General features: G+C 46.4%; 1 protein-coding gene across 3 annotated transcripts in view; it reads left to right on the forward strand.

Moving 5' to 3' along the window:
* Positions 1-10,517: 10,517 nt before the first annotated feature.
* Positions 10,518-23,928, forward strand: part of PHKA2 (phosphorylase kinase regulatory subunit alpha 2) — a 187,671-nt gene continuing 174,260 nt past the window's right edge. For 2 of the 3 annotated variants that reach the window (XM_082247709.1, XM_082247711.1), the window contains exons 1-2: positions 10,518-10,606; positions 11,006-11,205. In XM_082247709.1, coding sequence (XP_082103835.1) covers positions 11,128-11,205 — 78 coding nt within the window. In that variant the 5' untranslated portion in view covers positions 10,518-10,606; positions 11,006-11,127. Of the gene's footprint in view, positions 10,607-10,984; positions 11,206-23,928 lie in introns of all 3 variants that reach the window. The other variant, XM_082247710.1, reaches the window with a different exon arrangement.

The following is a 23,928-nucleotide window of genomic DNA, read 5'->3' on the forward strand; positions in this document are numbered from 1 at the left end:
GAGTGCCACAGCATTGCCCCCAATAAACTGCAGAGTGCCACAGCATTGCCCCCAATAAACTGCAGAGTGCCACAGCATTGCCCCCAATAAACTGCAGAGTGCCACAGCATTGCCCCCAATAAAATGCAGAGTGCCACAGCAATGCCCCCAATAAAATGCAGAGTGCCACAGCAATGCCCCCAATAAAATGCAGAGTGCCACAGCAATGCCCCCAATAAATTGCAGAGTGCCACAGCATTGCCCCCAATAAATTGCAGAGTGCCACAGCATTGCCCCCAATAAATTGCAGAGTGCCACAGCAATGCCCCCAATAAATTGCAGAGTGCCACAGCATTGCCCCCAATAAACTGCAGAGTGCCACAGCATTGCCCCCAATAAACTGCAGAGTGCCACAGCATTGCCCCCAATAAACTGCAGAGTGCCACAGCATTGCCCACAATAAACTGCAGAGTGCCACAGCATTGCCCCCAATAAACTGCAGAGTGCCACAGCATTGCCCCCAATAAAATGCAGAGTGCCACAGCATTGCCCCCAATAAAATGCAGAGTGCCACAGCATTGCCCCCAATAAAATGCAGAGTGCCACAGCATTGCCCCCAATAAAATGCAGAGTGCCACAGCAATGCCCCCAATAAAATGCAGAGTGCCACAGCAATGCCCCCAATAAAATGCAGAGTGCCACAGCAATGCCCCCAATAAAATGCAGAGTGCCACAGCAATGCCCCCAATAAAATGCAGAGTGCCACAGCAATGCCCCCAATAAAATGCAGAGTGCCACAGCAATGCCCCCAATAAAATGCAGAGTGCCACAGCAATGCCCCCAATAAAATGCAGAGTGCCACAGCAATGCCCCCAATAAAATGCAGAGTGCCACAGCAATGCCCCCAATAAAATGCAGAGTGCCACAGCAATGCCCCCAATAAAATGCAGAGTGCCACAGCAATGCCCCCAATAAAATGCAGAGTGCCACAGCAATGCCCCCAATAAACTGCAGAGTGCCACAGCAATGCCCCCCCGCGACCCCGTGCACTTACCTCACGGACGGTCACGGCACTCTGTCTTCAGTCCCCGGCTTCCAGCTTCCCGCGTCTCCATCCTCCCGAGTCCCGGCGCCTCCTCCTCGGCCAATGGCATGAAGTTGGCCTTTCGGCCAATCAGGAAGCGGGAGGACCCGCTCCCTGATTGGCCAGGAGGAGGATCCGTATGACAATAGCGAATTTTCATTCGCTATTGTCACACGATGGGCGTGCTCTCGGGGTGCACGCTCTGCTCCCTGGCCGCTCCGTCTGCGGCTGCGCCGTCTAACTAGGTGCTTGCGCGGGACGTAATTTCCACTGCGCGACCGCGCACGCGCGCACCTTAAAGGGAACACTGATGGGAGCTGACTTCCTGCTTGGCTCAGGCAGATGCAGCATGGAAGGCACAGCCGACTGTGGCTAACCATAAGGCCCATGATACCCTGGCTACTGAGCTTGACCTTCTTACTTCTGAGCAGGCTAAAAAAGCCCTGCGCTGGGCCAGACATAAATTCTACACAAGTGGTAACAAACCCGGACCCATGTTGGCCCAAAAGCTTAAATCAGTGGGCCATACACACAAGCCTGTCCAGTTACGTGCCAGGGGTGGTGGTCTCACCTCCAACCCGATGAAGATTACGGAGTAGTTTGCTACCTTCCTGTCTGCCCTATACAGGAAAAACCTAGAACACGCAGAAAGCTTTTTTCAACACCTACATCTTCTCTCTTTATCCACAGCGGCCTGCAACGCTTTGGATGCAGACATTTCTGAGGAGGAAATTGCCAGGGCCATTAAATCACTAAAGCCCTCCAAGGCCCCTGGTCTGGACGAGTTTTCGGGAATTTACTATAACAAATTTGCCACCCTCCTGATTCCCCATCTTGCTACATATTTTAACTCGTTGAAACAGGGTTCTCAACCCACTTCCGAATCCCTTAAGGCTTATATTACTGTGATCCCTAAAACATCAGATGAGGCCAATGAGCCGCAGGTATTCAGATCCATCTCTTTGTTGAATGTGGATCTTAAAATCTTGGGGAAGGTTCTGAGCACCCGTGTCAACACATACATCCACAAGCTCATACATAGAGACCAGGTGGACTTTGTCCCAGGCTGGCAGGCAACATATGCAAGGTTATACACTTGATCCATATTTTACACAAACGCAAGATACCAGGCTTTTTATTGTCTCTCGACATATACAAAGCATTTGATTAGTTCTCTTGGGATTACTTATAATTTGCGCTCACGCGATGGTATTTTGGAGGAGGCTTCTTGGTCTGGATTACAGCCCTATACTCGTCCCCCAGAGCCTCCGTTAAATATGCTGGGTTTCTTTCCTCGCCTTTCCTGATTTTTTGGGGCATGAGGCAGGGCTATCCACTGTCCCCAGCTCTCCATGAAAACCCAGACATTTCCAGCGTTCCTTACGGGGATAACCATTATAAGGTCCTCCCTCCTAGTCCTCCCTAATCCTCTTGTTACTCTTACAAACCTTAAGGGGACGCTGGATAACTTTTCCGTTATTTCGGGCCTCCGTATAAATCTCTCTAAAACCACGGCGCTGAACATCACCCTTCCTGATGACCTGGTCCTGCATCTACAGACCCAGTTCCCCTATCGATGGGCACCCCATTCTATAGATTATTTGGGGATTAAATTCACATCCTCCTACTCCCCCTTGTTTGCAACCAACTACTATCATCTGCTGTGCTCACTGACTTCTCTTCTCCATGCCTGGCAATTTTCTTCCCTCTTTAGGATAGGTCAGATCCATGCTGTAAAATTTACAATTCTGCCCAAAGCCCTCTATTTCTTTCGGACCTTGCCCATACATGTCCCCTCTTCTTTCTACGTCTTTTACAGAACAGAATCCGTCAGCTTATCTGGGCTCACAAACGCCCCACAGTTTCCAGGTCAACGTTCTACACTAGATTACAAGGCGGCTTGGGAGCTCTTAATATGGCCAAGTATTATCTGGCAGCTCAGATTTCTCAACTTTCCATGCTACAAGCCACCTCTGATGTCCCATTATGGGTGTTTTTGGAATTACCTTATTGTGCCCCGATTTCTTTAGAAGCGTTGCTCTGGCTCCCTCATAGACTACATACAATAACGCTAAGCCCTCTAATGCTCCATAGCCTGCAGCTGTTGGATTCTGTTAGATATTCCAGAAACTTGATGTCCCCTTTCTTGCCTCTTTTACTAATCGTTAATAATCCCCTTTTTGTACCGGGATTGGAGCAACCTTGCTCCTTCTCCTTGTGGACCTCCCATGGCTACACCAGCGAGCATCACTTTTTAACTGCGCATTAATTTCCATCGTGGGAGGCCCTTCAGGAGACATACGAGATTCCCAGGCAGGAACACTTACACTATTTGCAATTGCGCATCTGGATTTTGTCTCTTTGTTGTAATTCCCTTTCCTTTTTCGCAAGACCTCTTTTGAGCATACTTGTCTACATTCCTCGGGGTCCCCTGGTCTTATCTCATTGCTTTATGCCTCTCTTAATGGTAGGTCATCTTTATCAACCCTTTCCTATGCGACACAATGGGAGCAAGACCTTGGATCTGGTATTGAGGGGGAGGACTGGAGTAAGGCTTGGACAACCATAGCAAAATGTTCATTCAAAACGACCACCCTAGAGGCCGCTTATAAAGTGCTCCTGTGATGGTACTGGGTCCTGGCTAGGCTTGCTCATGCTTATCCTGGCAGCAGTGACAGATGTTTTAGGAATTGTGGTCAACATGGGGATGTCCTACATATATGGTTGTCCTGCACACGATTTATCGGCTTCTGGTCCAGGGTCTTTGGCCTGTTGCAGACGTTATTTCATATGACGGTCCATAAGGATGCCAAGCTGGCTCTCTTACATTGCCCTATACCGGGCCTCTATACCGGGCCTCACCCCAGCAGAAATTGGCCACATGCCTTTTTATCTCTGCTAAGAGAGCCATTCCCCAGGCCTAGAAATCTCCATCTGTTGCTTTCCAGGGGGTGAAAACCAGAATGACTGCTCTGATGGTTGATGAGATGTCCAGCATACTGAAGGATTTGCATGTAAAATTTTTGAAAATCTGGGAAACGTGGAAAAATTACTCCTTCCCATCCCTGCCCCCGACTAATTATGGTCGGCTTTAAACCTTGTTTGTACAGGTTCCGCGTCCGTGGTACTCGCCCTCTCTTGGGGCCCCTCTTCTCTGTTTTTTTTGTTTTCTCCTCTTTTTCCTCTCCTTTCTCTGTTTCCTCCCTCTTCTCTTCCTTCCTGATATGAAGGCTAGCAATGTAGACTGCTATACTCCAGGGTACAGAGTAATATAGTCTATGATATTTGCCTCATTTTTAACCTGGTCCTCTATGGTCCTGGTAATGGTTCTTTGTTATGTTACTTATTACACGTTCACACGCTGTTTCTTTACATACCTGTGAGATATCGCCCCTGCGTGGGCAGACTATGGCTTGTTATGGCTCTTCAAATTTCAATAAAAACATTGAAACAAAAAATGACCTGCTAAGCTATTGCTAGACTTGCCAGACTTTACAAGTTTGTTGCACAATTGCAACAAATTCTGCATTGCATGACACCAGATCAGCTTTCTTTGCAAACATTCTGCAAGTCTGTTGCAAGTTCTGGTTCAGTTATCTTGTGCAATAGTCATCCCACCACAGGGGTCACTGTGACTGACTATGGAAAAGAGTCAGAGTTACAATTCAACACTGCCACAAATTTGTGGCAAGTTACCCTTGCTACCTGGGATAAAAGTACCTGTAATAAATAAATAAATATTACACAAACATTTTATGAAGTTCCATTGACCGATGCATAGTGAGAGGCGATGGATTGCTTTCCACTGCACTATGATGAATAAAGTACTGCATGCAAGTACTTTTCTTTCAGTGCGCATTGCCCACACACCACCCCAGACCAGATGTATGAACCGGGCACCCAGGAGACCAGGCTTTTTGTGGTGGGACTGCGTTAGAATAGCTTCCCAACTCAATCCCATTGCATCTGGTGTGAATGAACCCTTAGTGAGATTCACCCTCTCTGCTTGTCCTGTTTTACATTATCAAAGAGTGGGTTGTCACCAAAACAGGAACAGAGTGGAACATATCCAGGGACACTTTGAAGGTATTTTTTCTCACTTCCTGTTTTGGCTATGGGACAGAAAGTGAAGGAAAATCTCTCCAATGGGACACAGATGACAAAGAAAAAACCTTGCAGGGGTTACATACTTTCCTCACACAATCCAAAAATGTAAAAAGACAGTAGGTTTGCCTTTAACCTCTTCTGGACCGCCCACTGCCTTTTTACTGCGGCAGGGCGGCCCTCCTACGCAAACCGACATAGACCGCTAGGGGGCGAGCGCGCTCCGCCGGTGGTGCGCTCCCGCCCCCACTAGGCAGCGGGTAAGCCGATGCACAGGGCAGGTGGCTCTGATTGCTGCCTGACACTCTCGATCGCTCCCTGCTGAGAGAGAAGGACGGTCAGCTGTTGTAAACGCAGCTGACCGTTCTTCTCCCTGGATTGATCACAGAGCCCCTGTGCTTCTTCTATATAGGATCACAGGTCTCTATGATCATTTCACAAGCCACGCCTCCCCCCAGTTAGAATCACTCCCCTAGGCTCACATTTACCCCCTTGATCACCCACAATGTTAACCCCTTCCCTGCCAGTGTCATTATTACAGTAACAGTGCATATTTTTAGCACTGTAGTAATGTCACTGGTCCCCCCAAAAGTGTAAAAAATGTCAGTTAGGGGTCCGATCTGTCTGCCGCAATGTCGCAGTCCTGCAAAAAATCGCAGATCGCCGCCATTACTAGTAAAAAAAAAAAAACTGTAAAAATGACATAAATCTTTCCCGTAGTTAGTAGATGCAATAACTTTTGTGCAAACCAATCAAAATACTCTTATTGCGATTTTTTTTTTACCAAAAATATGTAGCAGAAAACAAATTGGCCTACAATGTTAAAAATGTTGATTTAAAAATTTTTTTTGAGAATGTTATATAGCAGAAAGTGAAAAATATTGTTTTTTTTTTTTTCAGAATTGTCGCTATTTTTATTTTTATAGCGCAAAAAATAAAAATCGCAGTGGTGAACAAATACCACCAAAAGAAAGCTCTATTTGTGGGAAAAAAAGGACATCAATTTTATTTAAAGTGTCACACAACCGCGCAATTGTCTGTTAACCACTTAAGCCCCGGAGGATTTGGCTGCTCAAAGACCAGGCCCTATTTTGCGATTAGGCACTGCGTGAATTTATCGGTCATGTACCCTAATGAAATTGACGTCCTTTTTTTCCCACAAACAGAACTTTCTTTTGGTGGTATTTGAGCACCTGTGCGTTTTTTATTTTTTTCGCTATAAACAAAAAAAGAGCGACAATTTTGAAAAAATAATATTTGTCACATTTTTTTTATCTGAAATTCTCAAAAAAAAAAAAGTAAAAATCTAAATTTTTGAACATTTTAGGCCAATTTGTTTTCTGCTACATATTTTTGGTAAACAAAATCGCAATAAGCGTATTTCGATTGGTTTGCGCAAACGTTATTGTGTTTACTAACTACGGGAAATATTTATGTCATTTTTATTGTTTATTATTTTAACTAGTAATGGTGGCGATCTGCGTTTTTTTTTGCGGGACTGCGACATTGTGGCAGACAGATCGGACCCCTGACTGACATTTTTGACACTTTTGGGGGTACCAGTGACATTATTACAGTAATCAATGCTATAAATATGCACTGTTACTGTAAAAATGACACTGGCAGGGAAGGGGTTAACTTTACTGGTGATCAAGGGGTTAAGTATGTCCCTAGGGGCGTGATTCTAACTGTGGGGGCGTGGCTTGTGATGTAATCACAGAGACATACGATCCTACATAGCAGGATTGCATAGCCTCTGTGATTACTTTAGTGAGAATGACAGACGGCTGTGTTTACATCAGCCGTCTGTCTTTCTCCCTCTACTGCATGAGATCGCGAGTGGTCACACGTGCTGGCTCCCCAGGGAACGAGCGGGGGCGTGCCCTCGCCCCCTACAGGCTCGTGGGTGAGTGACATACTCCTTCGTCACTTTGCCTGTAAGCAGCTGACTGCTGCAGTAAATAGTTCTGCAGCGGTCGGCAAGTGGTTAAAGTAACGCAGTGCCGAATCACAAAATATGGCCTGATCATTAAGGAGGAAAACTTTCCGGTCCAGAAGTGGTTAATTCTACATTAACCTCTTCCTGCTCGCGCTATAGCCAAAGGACGCCTACAGGATGGGCTCACATTTCTGGGAGGGCGTCTATGGACATCCTCCCATGATTGCACTGCCCGCATGCCCCCTGCACCATGCATCAGCAAGCATCTGTGATCGCTGTGTCCTTAAGACACAGTTGATCACAGATTGGGGTAAATAGGGATGCTTGTCAGTGCCCATTGGGGATGCCTGTCAGTGCCCTTTGGGGATGCCTGTCAGTGCCCATCAGTGCTGCCTGTTAGTGCTTATCAGTGCTGCCTGTCAGTGCTTATAAGGGATGCCTGTCGGTGCTTATAAGGGATGCCTGTTAGTGACCATCAGGGATGCTTGTCAGTACTTATCAGGGATGCCTGTCAGTGCTTATCAGGGATGCCTGTAAGTGCTTGTCAGGGATGCCCTTTCAGTGCCCATTAGGGATGCCCTTTCAGTGCCCATCAGGGATGCTGGTCAGTGCTTATCAGGGATGCCTGTCAGTGCCCCTCAGGGATGCCTGTCAGTGCCCAGTGTTGGGGGTAACTAGTTACAAAGTAACTGATTACAGTAACTACATTACTTTTTTTGGTAACAAAGTAAAGTAACTAGTTACAATACTAATATTGGAAAGTACACTAGTTTACTAGGCTATAGGAAGTAACTACACTACTTTATTAGGCTATAGGAACGCGCTTTCCTGCGTTACCCAAGCCGTGCGATACAATCGTTATTTCGAAGAATAGAGAGGAATGAAGTTTATGACTTTTTGTTGCACTTTATGTTTTATTCTGTTTTTTCAGGTTTTGTTCTCATGTTTCCCAAAGCCTGTGTTTATACAATAAACTCTATGCAGAAAGAGTGTCATGTATCTTCTTCTACATGGTCAATTAAGAAAGAGGAAAGTAAAGTAATAAGTAGTGAAGTTACTTTTCAAATGCAGTAACTAGTAAAGTAATCTCATTACAATTTACACTAGTAACTAGTTAAATTTTTTGAGTAACTACCCCAACACTGTCAGTGCCCCTCAGGGATGCCTGTCAGTGCCCATTAGGGATGCCTGTCAATGTCTATCGGTGCAGCCCCATCAGCGCACATCAGTGAAGAAGAATTACTCATTTATATATTTTTATAACAGAGAAATTTTTATATAACTAAGAAAAATTTTTGTTTTTATCCAAATTTGTGGTCTTTTTTGTGTTTTGCAAAAAATAAAAAAACCCAGTGGTGATTAAATACCACCAAAAGAAAACTCTGTCCAAAAAAAAAAGATATAAATGTCATATGGGTACAGTGTTGAATGGCCGCGCAATTGTCATTCAAAGCACGACGGCGCTGAAAGCTCAGAATTGGCCAGGAAGGGGGTGAAAGTGCCCGGTAGGTAAGTGGTTAGGACAGGTGAGTGTAGACCGGTGGAGAATGCAGACATCTCAAGTCTCCCGCAAGTCGCGGGAGACTCCCGCTTTCCGCCCTGAGCTCACTGACACCCGCGAGCTCAGGGCAATATCCCGGCTGTGTGTGTGAGTCAGTCACAGTGAGTCAGATGAGATGACTCATCGATGCAGGCAGAAGAGTGTGTCAGCTGTCAGCAAGCTGAGCCTGCACAGAGAAATCCTGTCGGAGCCGAAGTAGTGCCGGCTCACAGGCGGAGTGATATGAGTCATGCACTCCGCCTGTGGGAGGAGCTGCAGAGAGCAAGCAGCGGCTTTGCTCTCTACTACAGCCACATCTTCTACTCCAGGAGGCATTTTGGCACGCGGGACCAATCATCGTGACACCCCACTCTGTGACAGACACAGTGACCTAACCTGAGAGCAGCACCAGAGAGCCAGCACCTGAGACCAGTACCAGCAAATGACCAGCCCCTGTGACCAGCACCAGTGACCAGGCCAGCACCAGTGACCAGCACCAGTGACCAGGCCAGCACCTGTGACCAGCACCAGTGACCAGGCCAGCACCAGTGACCAGCACCAGTACCAGTACCAGTGACCAGGCCAGTACCAGCACCAGTGACCAGGCCAGCACCAGTGACCAGGCCAGTACCAGCACCAGTGACCAGCACCAGTGACCAGGCCAGCACCAGTACCCGCACCAGTGACCAGGCCAGTACCAGCACCAGTGACCAGCACCAGTGACCAGGCCAGTACCAGCACCAGTGACCAGGCCAGTACCAGCACCAGTGACCAGGCCAGTACCAGTGACCAGGCCAGTACCAGCACAAGTGACCAGTACCTGCACCAGTGACCAGGCCAGTACCAGCACCAGTACCAGCGACCAGGCCAGTACCAGCACCAGTGACCAGGCCAGTACCAGCACCAGTGACCAGGCCAGTACCAGCACCAGTGACCAGGCCAGTACCAGTGACCAGGCCAGTACCAGCACCAGTGACCAGCACCAGTGACCAGGCCAGTACCAGCACCAGTGACCAGGCCAGTACCAGCACCAGTGACCAGGCCAGTACCAGCACCAGTGACCAGTACCAGCACCAGTGACCAGTACCAGCACCAGTGACCAGGCCAATACCAGCACCAGTGACCAGGCCAGTACCAGAGACCAGTACCAGCACCAGTGACCAGTACCAGCACCAGTGACCAGTACCAGCACCAGTGACCAGTACCAGCATCAGTGACCAGTACCAGCACCAGTGGCCGGTACCAGCACCAGTGTCCAGTACCAGCATCAGTGACCAGTACCAGCATCAGTGACCATCACCAGTGACCAGGTATACTGATTACATTTCATTTCATTATTCTCTGGTAGTGTTAAATTGGAAGGGGGGGGGGGCTCACCTCCCTGAAATGAGTTTTTGCAGGTTGGGATGTCTGAGAATGGGGGATTACAATAACCCTCTGCATGCACAAGGTACAGCTCCAGCATAAACTTAATTTATTTTTTTGGCTACAATGTAGTTTTACACAGTCAGTCCCAAGCCAGAAACAGACGTGCTTTTGGTCCTAAACGTCCCTCCAAATACACCATTCTGTGCCTTATAACCCTCCACGACACAGACACCTGTTTATTGTACCCCTCCCCCACCATTCACTTTCACTTCCTCTTTATCCCCCTTCCAGGACCTCAGCCTACAGAACATTGTCACGTAGATCACTGCCATCGCATACCTTCGCCCTCTTCTGGCCAAGTGTGGAACAGCAGCGAGCACAGACAAGTGACAGCAGAGCGGCCATAGCTTGAGCCATAGGAGGAAGACGCAGAGCGATCAGAGGAAACCATTTCTGTTTTTATACATCCTGGATGACGATCGCTCCATGGCAGTCCCCCTCCTGTTCCCTTGATGGCTGTATGATGGGACTGGGCATCACACAGAAGATGTATGACATCTGAGCTCTGAACTGTCACCTTGTGCAATGCCAGGTAAGACATTCCTGTATGGCAGATCATGTAATAAATGATTGTATAGCATCCTATGGATTTGTGCTTTGATCATATGCTCTTCTATAATACAATAGATGGATAACAATGGGAGTGCATAGATTGTATGTAGTGATCAGCTGTGCTGTACATTGCATGCCATAGTATTGCTGGAATCCAGAGCAGGTTAACTTATAAATAATAATTGATGGGTTCAGTGACACCAAGGCAGGAGGATTATTTATAAATAATAAATAAAGGTAGGTCACTCAGGTTATGTTGTAGGCTGCTTTCCAAGAATAGGGGGTATGCTGGTGTAGTTTGATGATTGCTAGGCTACAGGCACAGGCGGCTATACTAATCCTGGCCCCCTCTTGACAGCTCTGTTTATTTTGGAACAAGGTCACCAGTTGCCTCCCACTGTCATCGAGTGGTGAATGAATGGGGACGGTCCCTGAGAGGCAGAGGACATCGGGCGTAGCTCAGTAGATGACCCCGGACAAGGCATCTGCCTGCCTGCCAATATGAGGAGTCGGAGCAACTCTGGGGTTCGACTGGACGGTTACGCCAGACTAATCCAACAAACCATTCTCTGCAATCAGGTAAGTGAGTTCTATATACATTCATTGTCTCATTCATAAGATGGCACTGACCGATGCCAGGATGGCATGTAATAACTCATATTATTAGCCCATTCATGTCAATGGGGCATGCCGCAATGCTTGCTGCGTAGTTGGCGGCTCGTTAGTCCTGTTAAAAATTCTGCATAAAAAGCATTCAGGAGGTGGCAGGATCACCTCCTTAAAGCTTGGAAGCTGCTGCTTAGCCGCACTCTGAAAAGCAATCCACTAAGGAGTCTGCTGTCATGTGAATTTAACCACTTTACCACCGGAGGATTTTGCTGTCCTACGTCCAGGCCACTTTTTGCGATTCGGCACTGTGCGACTTTAACTGACAATTGCGCGGTCATGCAACGCCATACCCAAACTAAATTTACGTCCTTTTTTTCCCACAAACAGAGCTTTCTTTTGGTGGTATTTGATCACCTCTGCGATTTTCATTTTTTGCGATATTAATTTAAAAAAGCGACAATTTTGAAAAAATAACAATATTTTTCTACTTTGACAGTTAAACAATATCCAATATATTACATTTTTGTCATATATTTAGGCCAAAATGTATTTAGCTACATGTCTTTGACAAAAAAGTTCTCAATGAGCGTATTGTTAACCGCTTTATAACCGGAAGGTTTTACCCCATTCCTGACCAGGCCATATTTTGCGATTCAGCACTGTGTTATTTTAACAGGCAATTGCGCAGTCGTGCAACGCTGTACCCAAATTAATTTATGCCCCTTTTATCCCCCACAAACAGAGCTTTCTTTTGGTGGTATTTGATCACCTGTGCAATTTTTACTTTTTGCGCTATAAACAAAAAAAGAACGACAATTTTGAAAAAATAACAATATTTTTTACATTTTTTTATATGAAATCCCCCCCCCCCCCCCCCCAAAAAAAAAATGTAAAAATCTAAATTTTTTATCATTTTAGGCCAATTTGTTTTCTGCTACATATTTTTGGTAAAAAGAAAATCGCAGTAAGCGTATTTTGATTGGTTTGCGCAAAAGTTATTGCGTTTACTAACTAAGGGAAAGATTTCTGTCATTTTTGGTGTTTTTTTTTAACGAGTAATGGCGGCGATCTGCGATTTTTTTTTTTTTTTTGTGGGACTGCGACATTGCGGCGGACAGATCGGACCCTTGACTGACATGTTTGACACTTTTGGGGGTACCAGTGATATTTCTACAGTAATCAGTGGTATACATATGCACTGTTACTGTAAAAATGACACTGGCAGGGAAGGGGTTAATTTTATTGGAGAGGGAGGGGTTAATGTATGCCTGGTGCTTACTGACGTGTGTGGGGGGAGGGGACTGTGTGACACAGGCACAGATCGCAGGTTTAGCTATGCTGAACCCTGCAATCTGACCCTGCCTGTCACTTAGGAGATCTGCCCGCTTTGTTTACGCAAGCGGGCGGATTTCCACACTCGATCCCCGACGATCGGGGAAGACCGGCGGTGATCACCGCCGCTCCTCCCCTGGCCCGACTCCCGCTGTGACTGAATACAGCGGGAGCGAGCCTCCGGTGGCACGTGCGTGCCGCCGAGAGAGGGGAATGTCTGGTGACGTAGGTCTACGTCGCCAGACGATAACGAGCCACTGTGTCGCAGTACAGTCAACGTGACTGGTCGGCAAGTGGTTAAGCTGGATAGTTTTTTTTTTTGATCAGCCAGATGGCTAATCAAAAAAAAAAAACACGAACGGATTCCCCCATCCACACATTGGAGGTAGATGAAGGAATCCTCCCTACTGCGCTATTGTATTCTGACAGCAGGGACTCCTCCACTGTCAGAAAACACTGATCAGCTTTGCAGCCAATCAGCCTGATCGATCGAATTATAAATATACAACCTTCCAATTCAGGAGAATCGGGTTATTAGATGGATATCTCTCTAGCAGAAACAGCCATAGATGGATCCAAATTCATCCCATCCCTGCGGAACCAGTCAACAATTGATCCATCTATGGCCAGCTTTAGTGTCGGTTCACATATATGCGATGACAGACACCGCATATGATTCGGAGCGCACTGCTCTGCAAACCACATGCAATGTCTGTGCGATGCAAATTCAGCCATACAGATTGTATGGCTGATTTCGCATTCGGACACAACTCGCACAGGACCCTTTTTTGGGTTTGCACCAGAATCGGATCCCATGGGTATCCATTAGATTGTAAGCTCTTCTGAGCAGGGCCCTCTTAATCCTCTTGTATTTTATTGTATTGTATATGTACTGTCTCCCTCTAATATTGTAAAACGCTGCGTAAACTGCTGGCGCTATAGAAATCCTTAATAATAATAATATTCACACCTATGTAATCCGATTTATGTCCGAACTGACAGTTCGCACTGCGATATGCGAACTGATCTGGGGGTGTCGTTACCTTTGTATTGACACCCCCAGCCATTCGCATATGGCAGTGTGAACTGCCTGCGAGTTGAATGCAATGCGGGAACCCGCAGTGGATTCGCAGGGTTCCCGCATTGCATATGTATGAGCCGGGACTGAGCCTGGTTTTGGATTTTATATTTGGAGAATGGGGTTGTTGCAGCTGTAAACACAAAGTTGCCCATACACTATGCAATCTGATTGTACAATCTCAGATCATCATCCTTGACATTTATTAAACTATATAATATAAGGACAAACCTAAACAATATTTCATAAATGTATCGAATCAGGCAGGCCCTAAAGCTGGCCATACATTGATCGAAATGCAGCTGGTTCAGTAGGGACCAATCAGATTAGTGTGGGGCTGTCCCTGTCATGGCTGCCATTTGATTGACTTCAGTCATTCTAGGTTCACACTTAATGCGGCTTTGAAATCGTACAACTTCACTTCAAATCGCATTTCAAAGCTGCATGTCAGTGCGACTTCAGGTGCCGCTTGGCTGACATCTGTGCGACTTCATGCACAGATTTCTATGCATGTCACATAGGCAAAAGTAGTGCAGGAATTACTTTTTAAAATCGGTGCGGCACCGCAAAGTCGGCGTCACACTGAACGGTTCCATTGCCGACAATAGGGTGAGACTTGTCATGCGTTCTGACCTGTCGAATCGACATTGACATGCAACTCTGCACCCAAACAAGATGTATATCCTTTTTTTTCACACAAATAGAGCTTTCTTTTCATTATAAACGAAAAATGACCGACATTTTTGAAAAAAAGAATATTTTTTACCTAGTAAAAAAAAATTATCATAAATCTTCATAAATGTTGGCCAAAATATATTCTGCTATTAGTCTTCAGTGAAAAGAAAAAATCCCAATAAGTGTATATTGATTTTTTTTTTTTGTAATAGCGGCGACCAGTGGGACTGTTATAGTACGGTGGGCAATCTGACACTAACTGACACTGGGTTGGATCTGACACGTACATCACCAGTGACACTAATACAGTGATTAGTGATAATACTATACACTCTCACTGTACTAATGACACTGTCTAGGAAGGGGTTAACATCTCAGGGTAATAAAGGGGTTAAGTGTGTGCCTAACAAGTGTTAATCACTGAAACACATAATGACCAGGCCCTATTTTGCGATTCGGCACTGCATTAGTTTAACGGACAATTGCGCGTTCGTGCGATGCTGTATCCAAATAAAATTGATGTCATTTTTTTCCCCACAAACAGAGCTTTCTTTTGGTGGTATTTGATCACCTGTGTGATTTTTATTTTTTACGCTATAAACAAAAAAAGAGCGACAATTTTGAAAAAAAAAAAAACAATATTTTTCACATTCTGCTATATGACATTCTCAAAGAAAAAAAAAAATAAAAATCTAATTTTTTTAACATTTTAGGCCAATTTGTTTTCTGCTATATATTTTTGGTAAAAAAAAAAAAAAAAAATCACAATAAGCGTATTTTGATTGGTTTGCGCAAAAGTTATCACGTCTACTAACTACAGGAACGATTTATGTCATTTGTATTGTTTTTTTTTTACTAATAATGGAGGCGATCTGCGATTTTTAGCGGGACTGTGACATTGCGGCGGACAGATCGGACACATAACTGACATTTTTGACACTTTTGGGGGTACCAGTGACATTACTACAGTAATCAGTGCTATAAATATGCACTGTTACTGTAAAAATGACACTGGCAGGGACACTAATACAGTGATTAGTAATAATATTATACACTCTCACTGTACTAATGACACTGTCTGGGAAGGGGTTGACATCTCAGGGTAATCAAGGGGTTAAGTGTGTGCCTAACCAGTGTTAATGTGTGTATCATGTGCTGTTTTGTAGTTAAAATATATTTTTTCCTTCTGTTAACTTACGATCCTAACTTCCAACCATCAGCTGTAATCCACATTCCCTAAGTGGCATACCACTGATTGAGTTGTCTACTATAGATCAATTATTCCCACTAGGGAAGCTTGATTGGAAAGGAAATCAATTATTTATCAAAGTGTGTGTGGTCCCACAACACAGATTAGTGTTGTCATTGTAAAGCTGGCCATACGTGGTGTTCTAAAATTTTGTCGGACCCATGAAAATTCCGGACCTCGTCACTTCCGGTGACGCTACGTCATAACCCAGCTGGTGCGCATGCGCACAAGACATTTTCAAGGTCCGATGAAATTCAAAGACTTGGCGAACAGCAGATTGAGAGGAGGAGGGGCTGAGGTGGGACGCACACACCGCCGCGGGAAAATTGCTGTCACGGGTGAACCAAAGGTGCTGGAGACCCCAAAATTTTGTGCGTCCCACCTCAGCCCCTCTTCCTCTCAATCAGCTGTTCGCTAAGTCTTAGAATTTCATCGGACCTTGAAAATGTCTTGTGCGCATGCGCACAGGGGCTCACACCAGCTGGGTTATGACGTAGCGTCACCGGAAGTGACGAGGTCCGGAATTTTCATGGGTCCGACAAAATTTTAGAACAGTGGCTCAACTTTTTTTTATTCAGCCAATGGGCTGATGTAAAAACTCTGAATGGATTCCCCTATTCACACAATCTAGGTGGATGGAGGAATCCTCCTTGCTGTGTCGTAGAGACTTCCTCAACATCAGAATACACTGATCAGCGCTGCACATGATTGGCTGCCATATGCTGGTGAAAGCAAAGTTTTCCAAGTTGGTTTATGAGAAGTTTATCAATAGATTGACTTCTCATGAATGGGAGCAGCCACAGATGGATCCAAATTTGACCAGTTCCCGCAGAAGCATCTGAATTTTGAACCATGGATGGCCAATCTTTCCAGATCTGAACACAACAAGGTCAGCCTTGTTAGGGAGTCAGTGAAATGATTCACGAAATCCCGTCTAGGAGCAAAGATCACTTAGCACAAGGTGGTTTGTTTAAAATGTAAACATGAAGGATGAGCTTATCATTTACTTTAAAGTGAAGAGGATGAGATTGCTTTGTTGTGGTGACACTGTTCTTGTGTTGTTGTTGATGTTCTGGTGACACTGCTGATCTTTATAGAACTTGAAGCCGGACTCCAGACAGGATTACCTTCCTGGGGGTTCTTTCAGGGAAACATTCTCCTTCCTTTGGAGGAGGCCGCTGTCATACTTCTATTTTCAGCAAATCAGACTCATGGCCTCCTCACAGTTGCCTTATATTTACCTGTTGTCTGTGGCTTAAAGTGGTGGTAGACTCTATTACACCACTTGTACCTCCAGGTAAGCCTATAATAATGTCTCGTACACACGATCAGATAATCGGACGACTTATCATTCGCATTTTGTTGCATGATACTAGTATCGAATTCAACAATGCATACTAGCGACTTTTTTCATACGATTATCTGATCGTGTGTACGAGGCATTAGGCTTACCTGTAGGTACTGTGACTATCTCCTAAACTTGCACAGTTTAGGGGATATTCAGAGTTCATGCAGCCAATGACGTGATCGGCTCATGCACTCTGTGGGTCTGGCGTACCGTGCCGGGGCCTTCAGAGCCCATGCCGTAAACGGCGGCTCCCGCGCATGACTCCCGGAGTGACGTCATCGTGGCTCGGGCCACTCAGTGCTGGAGCCCCGGGAACCCAGAAGAAACACCGAAGATGACGTCAGCTGTCTCAGCAGTGAGCTGGCACCACTGGAAGGGCTTCGTTCTAAGGTAAGTATTTCATAATGAGCTAGTATGTGATGCATACTAGCTCATTATGTCGTTATCTTACAGGTTTTTTTCTTCCAGGGGTTTACAACCTCTTTAAGGGTTCGTTCATACGTGTGGATATACAACCATACCTGGTAAAAGTAATTGACGGTGGATAGCTTTTTAGGGGACAGGTGGTGAAGAGGAGCCTCCTTACTGACTACTTTAACCCTCCCAACCAACCACACCTCAACCACTTGCATTGCACGTGGCTGCGGCGTGGCCTCATTCACTTCACCACCTGCTGAATGTAACATGCCATTTACACCATTGCATTTCTGTGTTAAAGAAGAATGCCATGTTGATGCCCCACGAAAGCTGGAAATCTCTAAAATGGACGACGCTACTCCAGTGATCTCCAGTTTCTTCAGCGTCCCATGCCGAGCGATTTTGAACACTTGGCATGGTGTCTATTAGAGAAAGCTTTGGCAAAATGTTCCCTAATTTGATGAGATGGAGAGGTGGGGTGGTGGTGCTGTCATATCAAACTATCCAAAAATAACCACAGTGCTTTTGTCCAGAAAAAACATGCATTACTGTCTCCTTCTCACTGCCTGCTAGGTGCCTTTGAAAAGTGATCTAAATACAGATCGCCTTTCAGAGGAGTGATTGGGAATTAAACGTAGGTCTAAGACCCTATGACTAAGCCCCCGTGGGTGGGGTGAAACACATAAGGGGGGGGGCATGGTTACTTGGCAGAGACATGCAGGCTGAAGCCGATCCTCACTTTTATGTCATGGTGGCTGGTCGGGAGATGGCGTCTTCTCTATTTATTACACACACTGCTCTGGATAGAGTCCCTTCATTCCTGTGGATCATGGAAATAGAATCCCTGGCTTTGAGCGGGATGACTAGGGTATAAAAGATGAAGTTCAGGCATTCCCAGGCTACCTGGACACTCCACTACCCAACCCTGTCACCAAATAGGATACACTGACACCAACTGGGATTTAAAGGCCACATCAGCCACTTTAGTTAAACTATAAATAGAAATTGCAAAATTAAAAAACCAACATAAATACCAAATATACATAACAAAAACCAGCAAGAGACTGAATATATACTGGAGTCTCAAGGCCCTTGTAGTCAACCATGTTATACCTATGACCCATAAAGTAGGCCTCCAGCCGCACTCCACCAACTTGGAGACAGGGTTAGGTACCCATATACTGTCATAAAGGGGCAAAATCAGGGAAAGCCGTACCCAAGACATATTCCAACCTATTGACTTTTATTACTGTCTAACGTCTAGAGCCTTGAACCCCACCAGCCACCATGACAGATCCCCAATTCCCAAGAAAACTCAACCCCATAAGAACAAAATCACCCACCACTAAATACAGGGGTGGGAAAATTCCTTGATGTCTGCTGTCTTGCTACTGAAACTTTCTTGGGACCACCCTGATACAACCCCCTATGGACCCCACCCATCTTGTTCACTTCACTAATCAGGTCAGTACCACTCCTTTCTGCATCCTACAAACTTTACCAACTCTCCACCCCAGTCCACCACTCCCCTTTTAACCCAGTCATGCCGTCCCTCCGTCTCTTCCTTTCTGGAGTTTTCCTCCAGGCTTGAGGTTGCATGTCTAAATCTAGTCTTAGCTCTTTCCCTGGAACTAACAGTAAGGTGACATTGGCCTACCTACAAGTGATGAGCTTGGGTTTGCTCTGAACCTGGAAGTTACCGGTCACAGTTTGGCCAACCAGCAACAGCCAGGGATTCCCCACCCTGAAAATGACACACACAAAGGGATGGGGGGATTCTGATGTCATCCTTGACCTTATATGGGCACACGGGACCCAGAAATGACAGCCAACTTCCAGGTTCAGACCCAACATAGGCTCATCCTAGAATTTTTCACCAAAAACTGTTGTTGCAGCGTTTCATAAATGCATCATATATACTATGTATACAACAAGGTATACCCTTGTAAAACACTATGGGCTCTAGACTGAAGTTAGCAACTACAAATCCTTGCCCTTTTTTGTGTAGATTTCAAAGTGTCATGTGGTAGCCGTGTTTTTGTGAAGTGACAGCTGAGAAGTGTCTATTAATATATATGATGCGGTGTCTCAGAAATGTGTTGCATGTACAGTAACTGTGCTTGTAATGAGTAAATCCATCTTATCTGGAGCCAGGAATATTTCCAGAATGCTATTTGTGTCATTTTTTTTTTTTTTAATGAAATTTTTTATTGTTTTTCAAAATAATACACATAACAAGTTCAAACAAAATAGGCGTACTTACAGGGAAATCAGAATACACATATGCAGATATCCAAAACCATAAGTAGCACCTGTAAAGCATCCAACAGAACTCAAAGGGGGGGCATCAGGGGGGGGGGGAGGGGGTGAGATAGTCTTGCGGGTACGCCGGGCGAACCCTTCGGCAAGATATAAGAGAGAAAAACAGCACCCCTCTCGGTGGTGAGGGGATAGAGGCAAGGGAGGATGCCCCATGGTATAGTAATGTAAGACTATGGTAGGAATCTCATAAGAGAGCAACCTGGGCAAGTAGGCAAGTAGAGGGAATGGGGAAGGAGAGGGGGGGGGATACCGAGTGATCTAGAGCACACAAAACTAGTCGTTAGCAAGCGGCATAAAACTAAGTACAAAATAACTCAGAGATGACAATAGTCAAGGTAGGTCCGTGAACAGAGACAGGGTGGATGAGATCCGGGGATGTGAAGAGTGTCCTTGGTTGGAGGGTTGAGGAGTAGAGCTGTTCGGGCTGCGAGGAAGGTGGGTCATGACCTGAGTATCATCATATGCCGACCATTTGTTCCAGAACTTGAGTGGGTCGGTTTTGTGGAGAAGCATGTCCAGGTGTTCCCTGTGGAGTAGAGTATTCAGATCAACTTTCACTTCCCGTACGGACGGGACGGAGGAGGAGACCCAATGGCGCAGGATGACCCTCCTGGCAATCATATAGCAAGTGGCAATCCAGGGTTTGTACTTCCTAATAATACCTGCCTGATTGGTTGTGTGTGCCCCCGAAATCAAGGTGAGCTGTCCAGATAACCAAATAGCAAGGGTAAGGGATCCATAGTGGGTGGCAGTCCCGTAATTCTGTAGACAAGGCGTTCAACCTGATTCCAGAAATCCGATACACGGGGGCAGTTCCAAAGTCTGTGGACTAATGTGGGGCGGTGGGCCAGGCACCAGGAGCATCCTTGATAAGGAGTATGTTGGGGAGAGGAAGAAAATGGAGCATAGGCGTGATGAAGGATTTTGAATTGCTGCTCCCTCCAGAATGCGTTGCAGATAAAGGAACAGGTGGTATTAAAGCCAGCTAACAGGAGAGGCTTCGAGGCTCTTAGAGATAATGCTGCATCCCATGAGGAGTAGTGGCAGTCTTTGGAGTGAGTGTGGAGGTAGAGTTGTAGCGGTTTATATAGTTGCGCCAGCCTCAGTGGGGATTGGTGTGGGAGAGAGTCTAGAGGGCTGGGAGCGAAGCGCGCCTGTGGTCTTGAGCAAAGTCCGTTGGTAAAGGCATGCAATTGATGGATATAAAGAAAATGGGATTTAGGTAGCCCATATTTTGATTCCAGTGCCGTAATAGGGAGAGGTAGTCCAGAGGACTGATCATAGAGTTGGGAGACTTTGCGAAGGCCCAAAGATGACCAGTGGGAATAAATCCGCTCCAGTTGCAGATGAGTTCTAGCGAGATGTCCGCTAATGGGGAGGTGGGGGGAAATAAGTTGTGGTAATCCCAGTTTTTTACGTAGTTCCTTCCAAGCCGCCCGTGTGTCTCTCAGCAGAATGTGTTGGCGAAGTGTAGATGGCATGTCAGACACGGAGCAGTGCAGGATAGCTGCGAGGTTATAGGGTGAGACTATGTGAGACTCAAGCGAGAAGTTGGAGAAGTTGGAGGAACCTCGAATCCAGTCCAGACCTACTCTGGCTAAGCTACAAAGATTATATAAACAAATATCTGGTAAATTCATGCCACCTCTGAACCTGGGAGGGTAAAGCTTATGGAGAGCAATGCGGGGCCTCTTGGAGGACCACAAGAAGGAGGTTAGGGATTTATGGAATGCGTTGACATCTTTATGTTTAATGAGGAGGGGCAGAGTCTGAAGGACATATAATAGCTTAGGGAATGTGACCATTTTATATAGGTGGCAGCGACCTATAAGGGAGATGGGGAGGTTTGCCCAGCCGGATAATTCCTTGGTAAGTTTGGCGAAGAGAGGGGTGTAGTTCAGTTGATAGAGGGAGGAAGGAGTACGACCTATTAGTATTCCGAGATATTTAATATGGGTTTTGGCTATTGGGAAAGGAGAGGAAGATGCCCAGGCAGGGGTTCGTGTGGAGCCCAGTGGGAGTAATTTATACGTAGTCCCGAGCATAGGCGGAACCTGTCAAAAATGGACTTGACGATTCCAACATCCCGTGCTGGATCTGCAGTGAACAAGAGGATGTCATCTGCGAAGAGCACAGAGCGAAGCTCCTCTTGACCAATACGGACACCAGTTAGCGGAGCATGGACTGCGAGGTAACGGGACAGGGGTTCCAGGGCCAAGTTAAACAGGAGGGGGGAGAGGGGGCATCCCTGACGCGTGCCCTTGTGAAGGGGGATATCCTGCGATATACAAGTGGACGTAACAACCCTAGCTGTGGGGGACTTGTACATAGAGGAGATGAGGTGTAGGAACGGGCCCGAGAAACCAAATTTCCGTAAGCTAAGGGATAGCCAATGAAAGCTAACATTATCAAATGCTTTTTCAGCGTCCAACGTGAGTATGGCTACATCAGAAGAGGGCGGAGATCCATGGTGGGAGAGGACTGCCAGGACTTTTCGTATATTGGCGGTGGCTGAGCGCCCCTTGGTGAAACCAGATTGGGAAGGGTGGAGCAGGTCGGGCATGATGAGGGCTAAGCGGTTCGCTACAATTTTAGATATCAACTTAGCGTCCAAATTAATTAAAGAGATAGGGCGGTATGAGCCCGGTTCGGTAGGGTCTTTGCCCGGTTTCGGGATGAGCTTTATATAAGCCTGGGAGCCTGATGGCAAATAGGAACCGCCATCTAAGATGTGCTGAAATAGGGCCAGTAAGGTAGGGGATACACTGTCCATTACTAATTTGAAAAACTCAGAAGAGAATCCGTCAGGACCTGGAGCTTTACCAGGGGATAATGTGGATATGGTATTCTGGAGTTCGACAGGAGTAACCGGGGCATTGAGTTGTGTCAATTGGGCATCTGAAATCCGAGGCAAGGGCACTTCACCTAGGAAAGCCCGGCCTTCTCCTCATCAATAGGGTCAGGGCCATAAAGGGTAGCGTAGAATTGTTGCATGGTCTGGTTAATGCCCTCCGGGGTGGAATGCAATTTTCCCGAGGGGTCCCTCAAAGACTGTATGGGGGTAGTGGTGAAGGGGCCTTTACAAAGGCGAGCTAACATTTTGCCGGACTTATTGCCAAATTTATGAAACTGAAGGTCTTGGACAGACTTATGGAAGGACTCTTGCGTCATCGCCCACTTATCAAATTCCTGCTTGGCCGTTTTCCATAGGGCAATATTGTGGGGGGAGTACTGCTGCCGGAGTCGGGCGTGCGCAAGCTGGAGCGAAGAGCTAGCTTGGACGAAGCCAGCTGCTGCCCGCTTTTTAAAAGCCGAAGCAAAGGCAATGATACGGCCTCTCAAGACCGCCTTACCCGTCTCCCACAGCAGCACTGGATCGTGTTCGTGTTGGGCGTTGTCCGCTAGGAAGTTACGCCAAGTGTCAGATAAGATATTCCGTAGCTCTTCGTTGTTAGCCAGGTAGGAAGGGAAGCGCCAGGTTCTGAAATGTGTTTGTTGTGGGGCAAACGTGAGATCGGGGAGTGATCAGAAATTGCCATATCATGTATGTCAGGGGTGTGTAGATCCCGGAGCGCAAGGGAATTACCCAGGAAGTAATCAAGTCTCAAGAAAGAGTCATGTGGGGATGAGTAAAACGTGTACGAATTCTCCACTAGATTGGCCAGCCGCCAAACATCAGTGAGGTGAATGCTATCCACGAAGGTCGGGAGAATAGAGGGAGGCGCCCCAGGGCCCACGGGCAAATTGGGGGATTTGGTCGACTTGTCTGCAAGGGGATCCATAACTGCGTTTAAGTCCCCCCCCAGGAGAAGTGGCAGATGTATGTGAGGGGCGAGAAGACCTGTGAGGCGTTGAAAGAAAGGGGTAGAGGAAGGGGTAGGGGCGTAGACATTGGCCAAAATAAAGGAGCTAGTCTCGGAGGAGATTTTAACTATTTGGACTCTGCCGTCTGTATCCGCGAGAAGAGGGGATATTTCAAACGTGAGCCTCTTGTGAAAGAGCATGAGGACCCCAGCTTTACCCGTGGAGGGAGCATTGCCTAAAACCTGGCCCACCCAGAGTTTTTTCATGCGGTGTATATCTGCCTGGGGGAGGTGGGTTTCCTGAAGGAATGCAATATCCGCTCCTAGGCGGCGAAGATGACGGAGTACAGCCATTCTCTTGTGCGGAGAGCGGAGACCCTTCACATTCCATGAAATGATTTTTAGATCAAGGGGGACGTAGATGGGAGAGTAGTGGCTTGTTAACAATAAAGAACAATCTGAGAAAGGA

Source organism: Pelophylax lessonae (assembly GCF_965119305.1).
Source record: "Pelophylax lessonae genome assembly, chromosome: 2".
Lineage (NCBI taxonomy): Eukaryota > Metazoa > Chordata > Amphibia > Anura > Ranidae > Pelophylax > Pelophylax lessonae.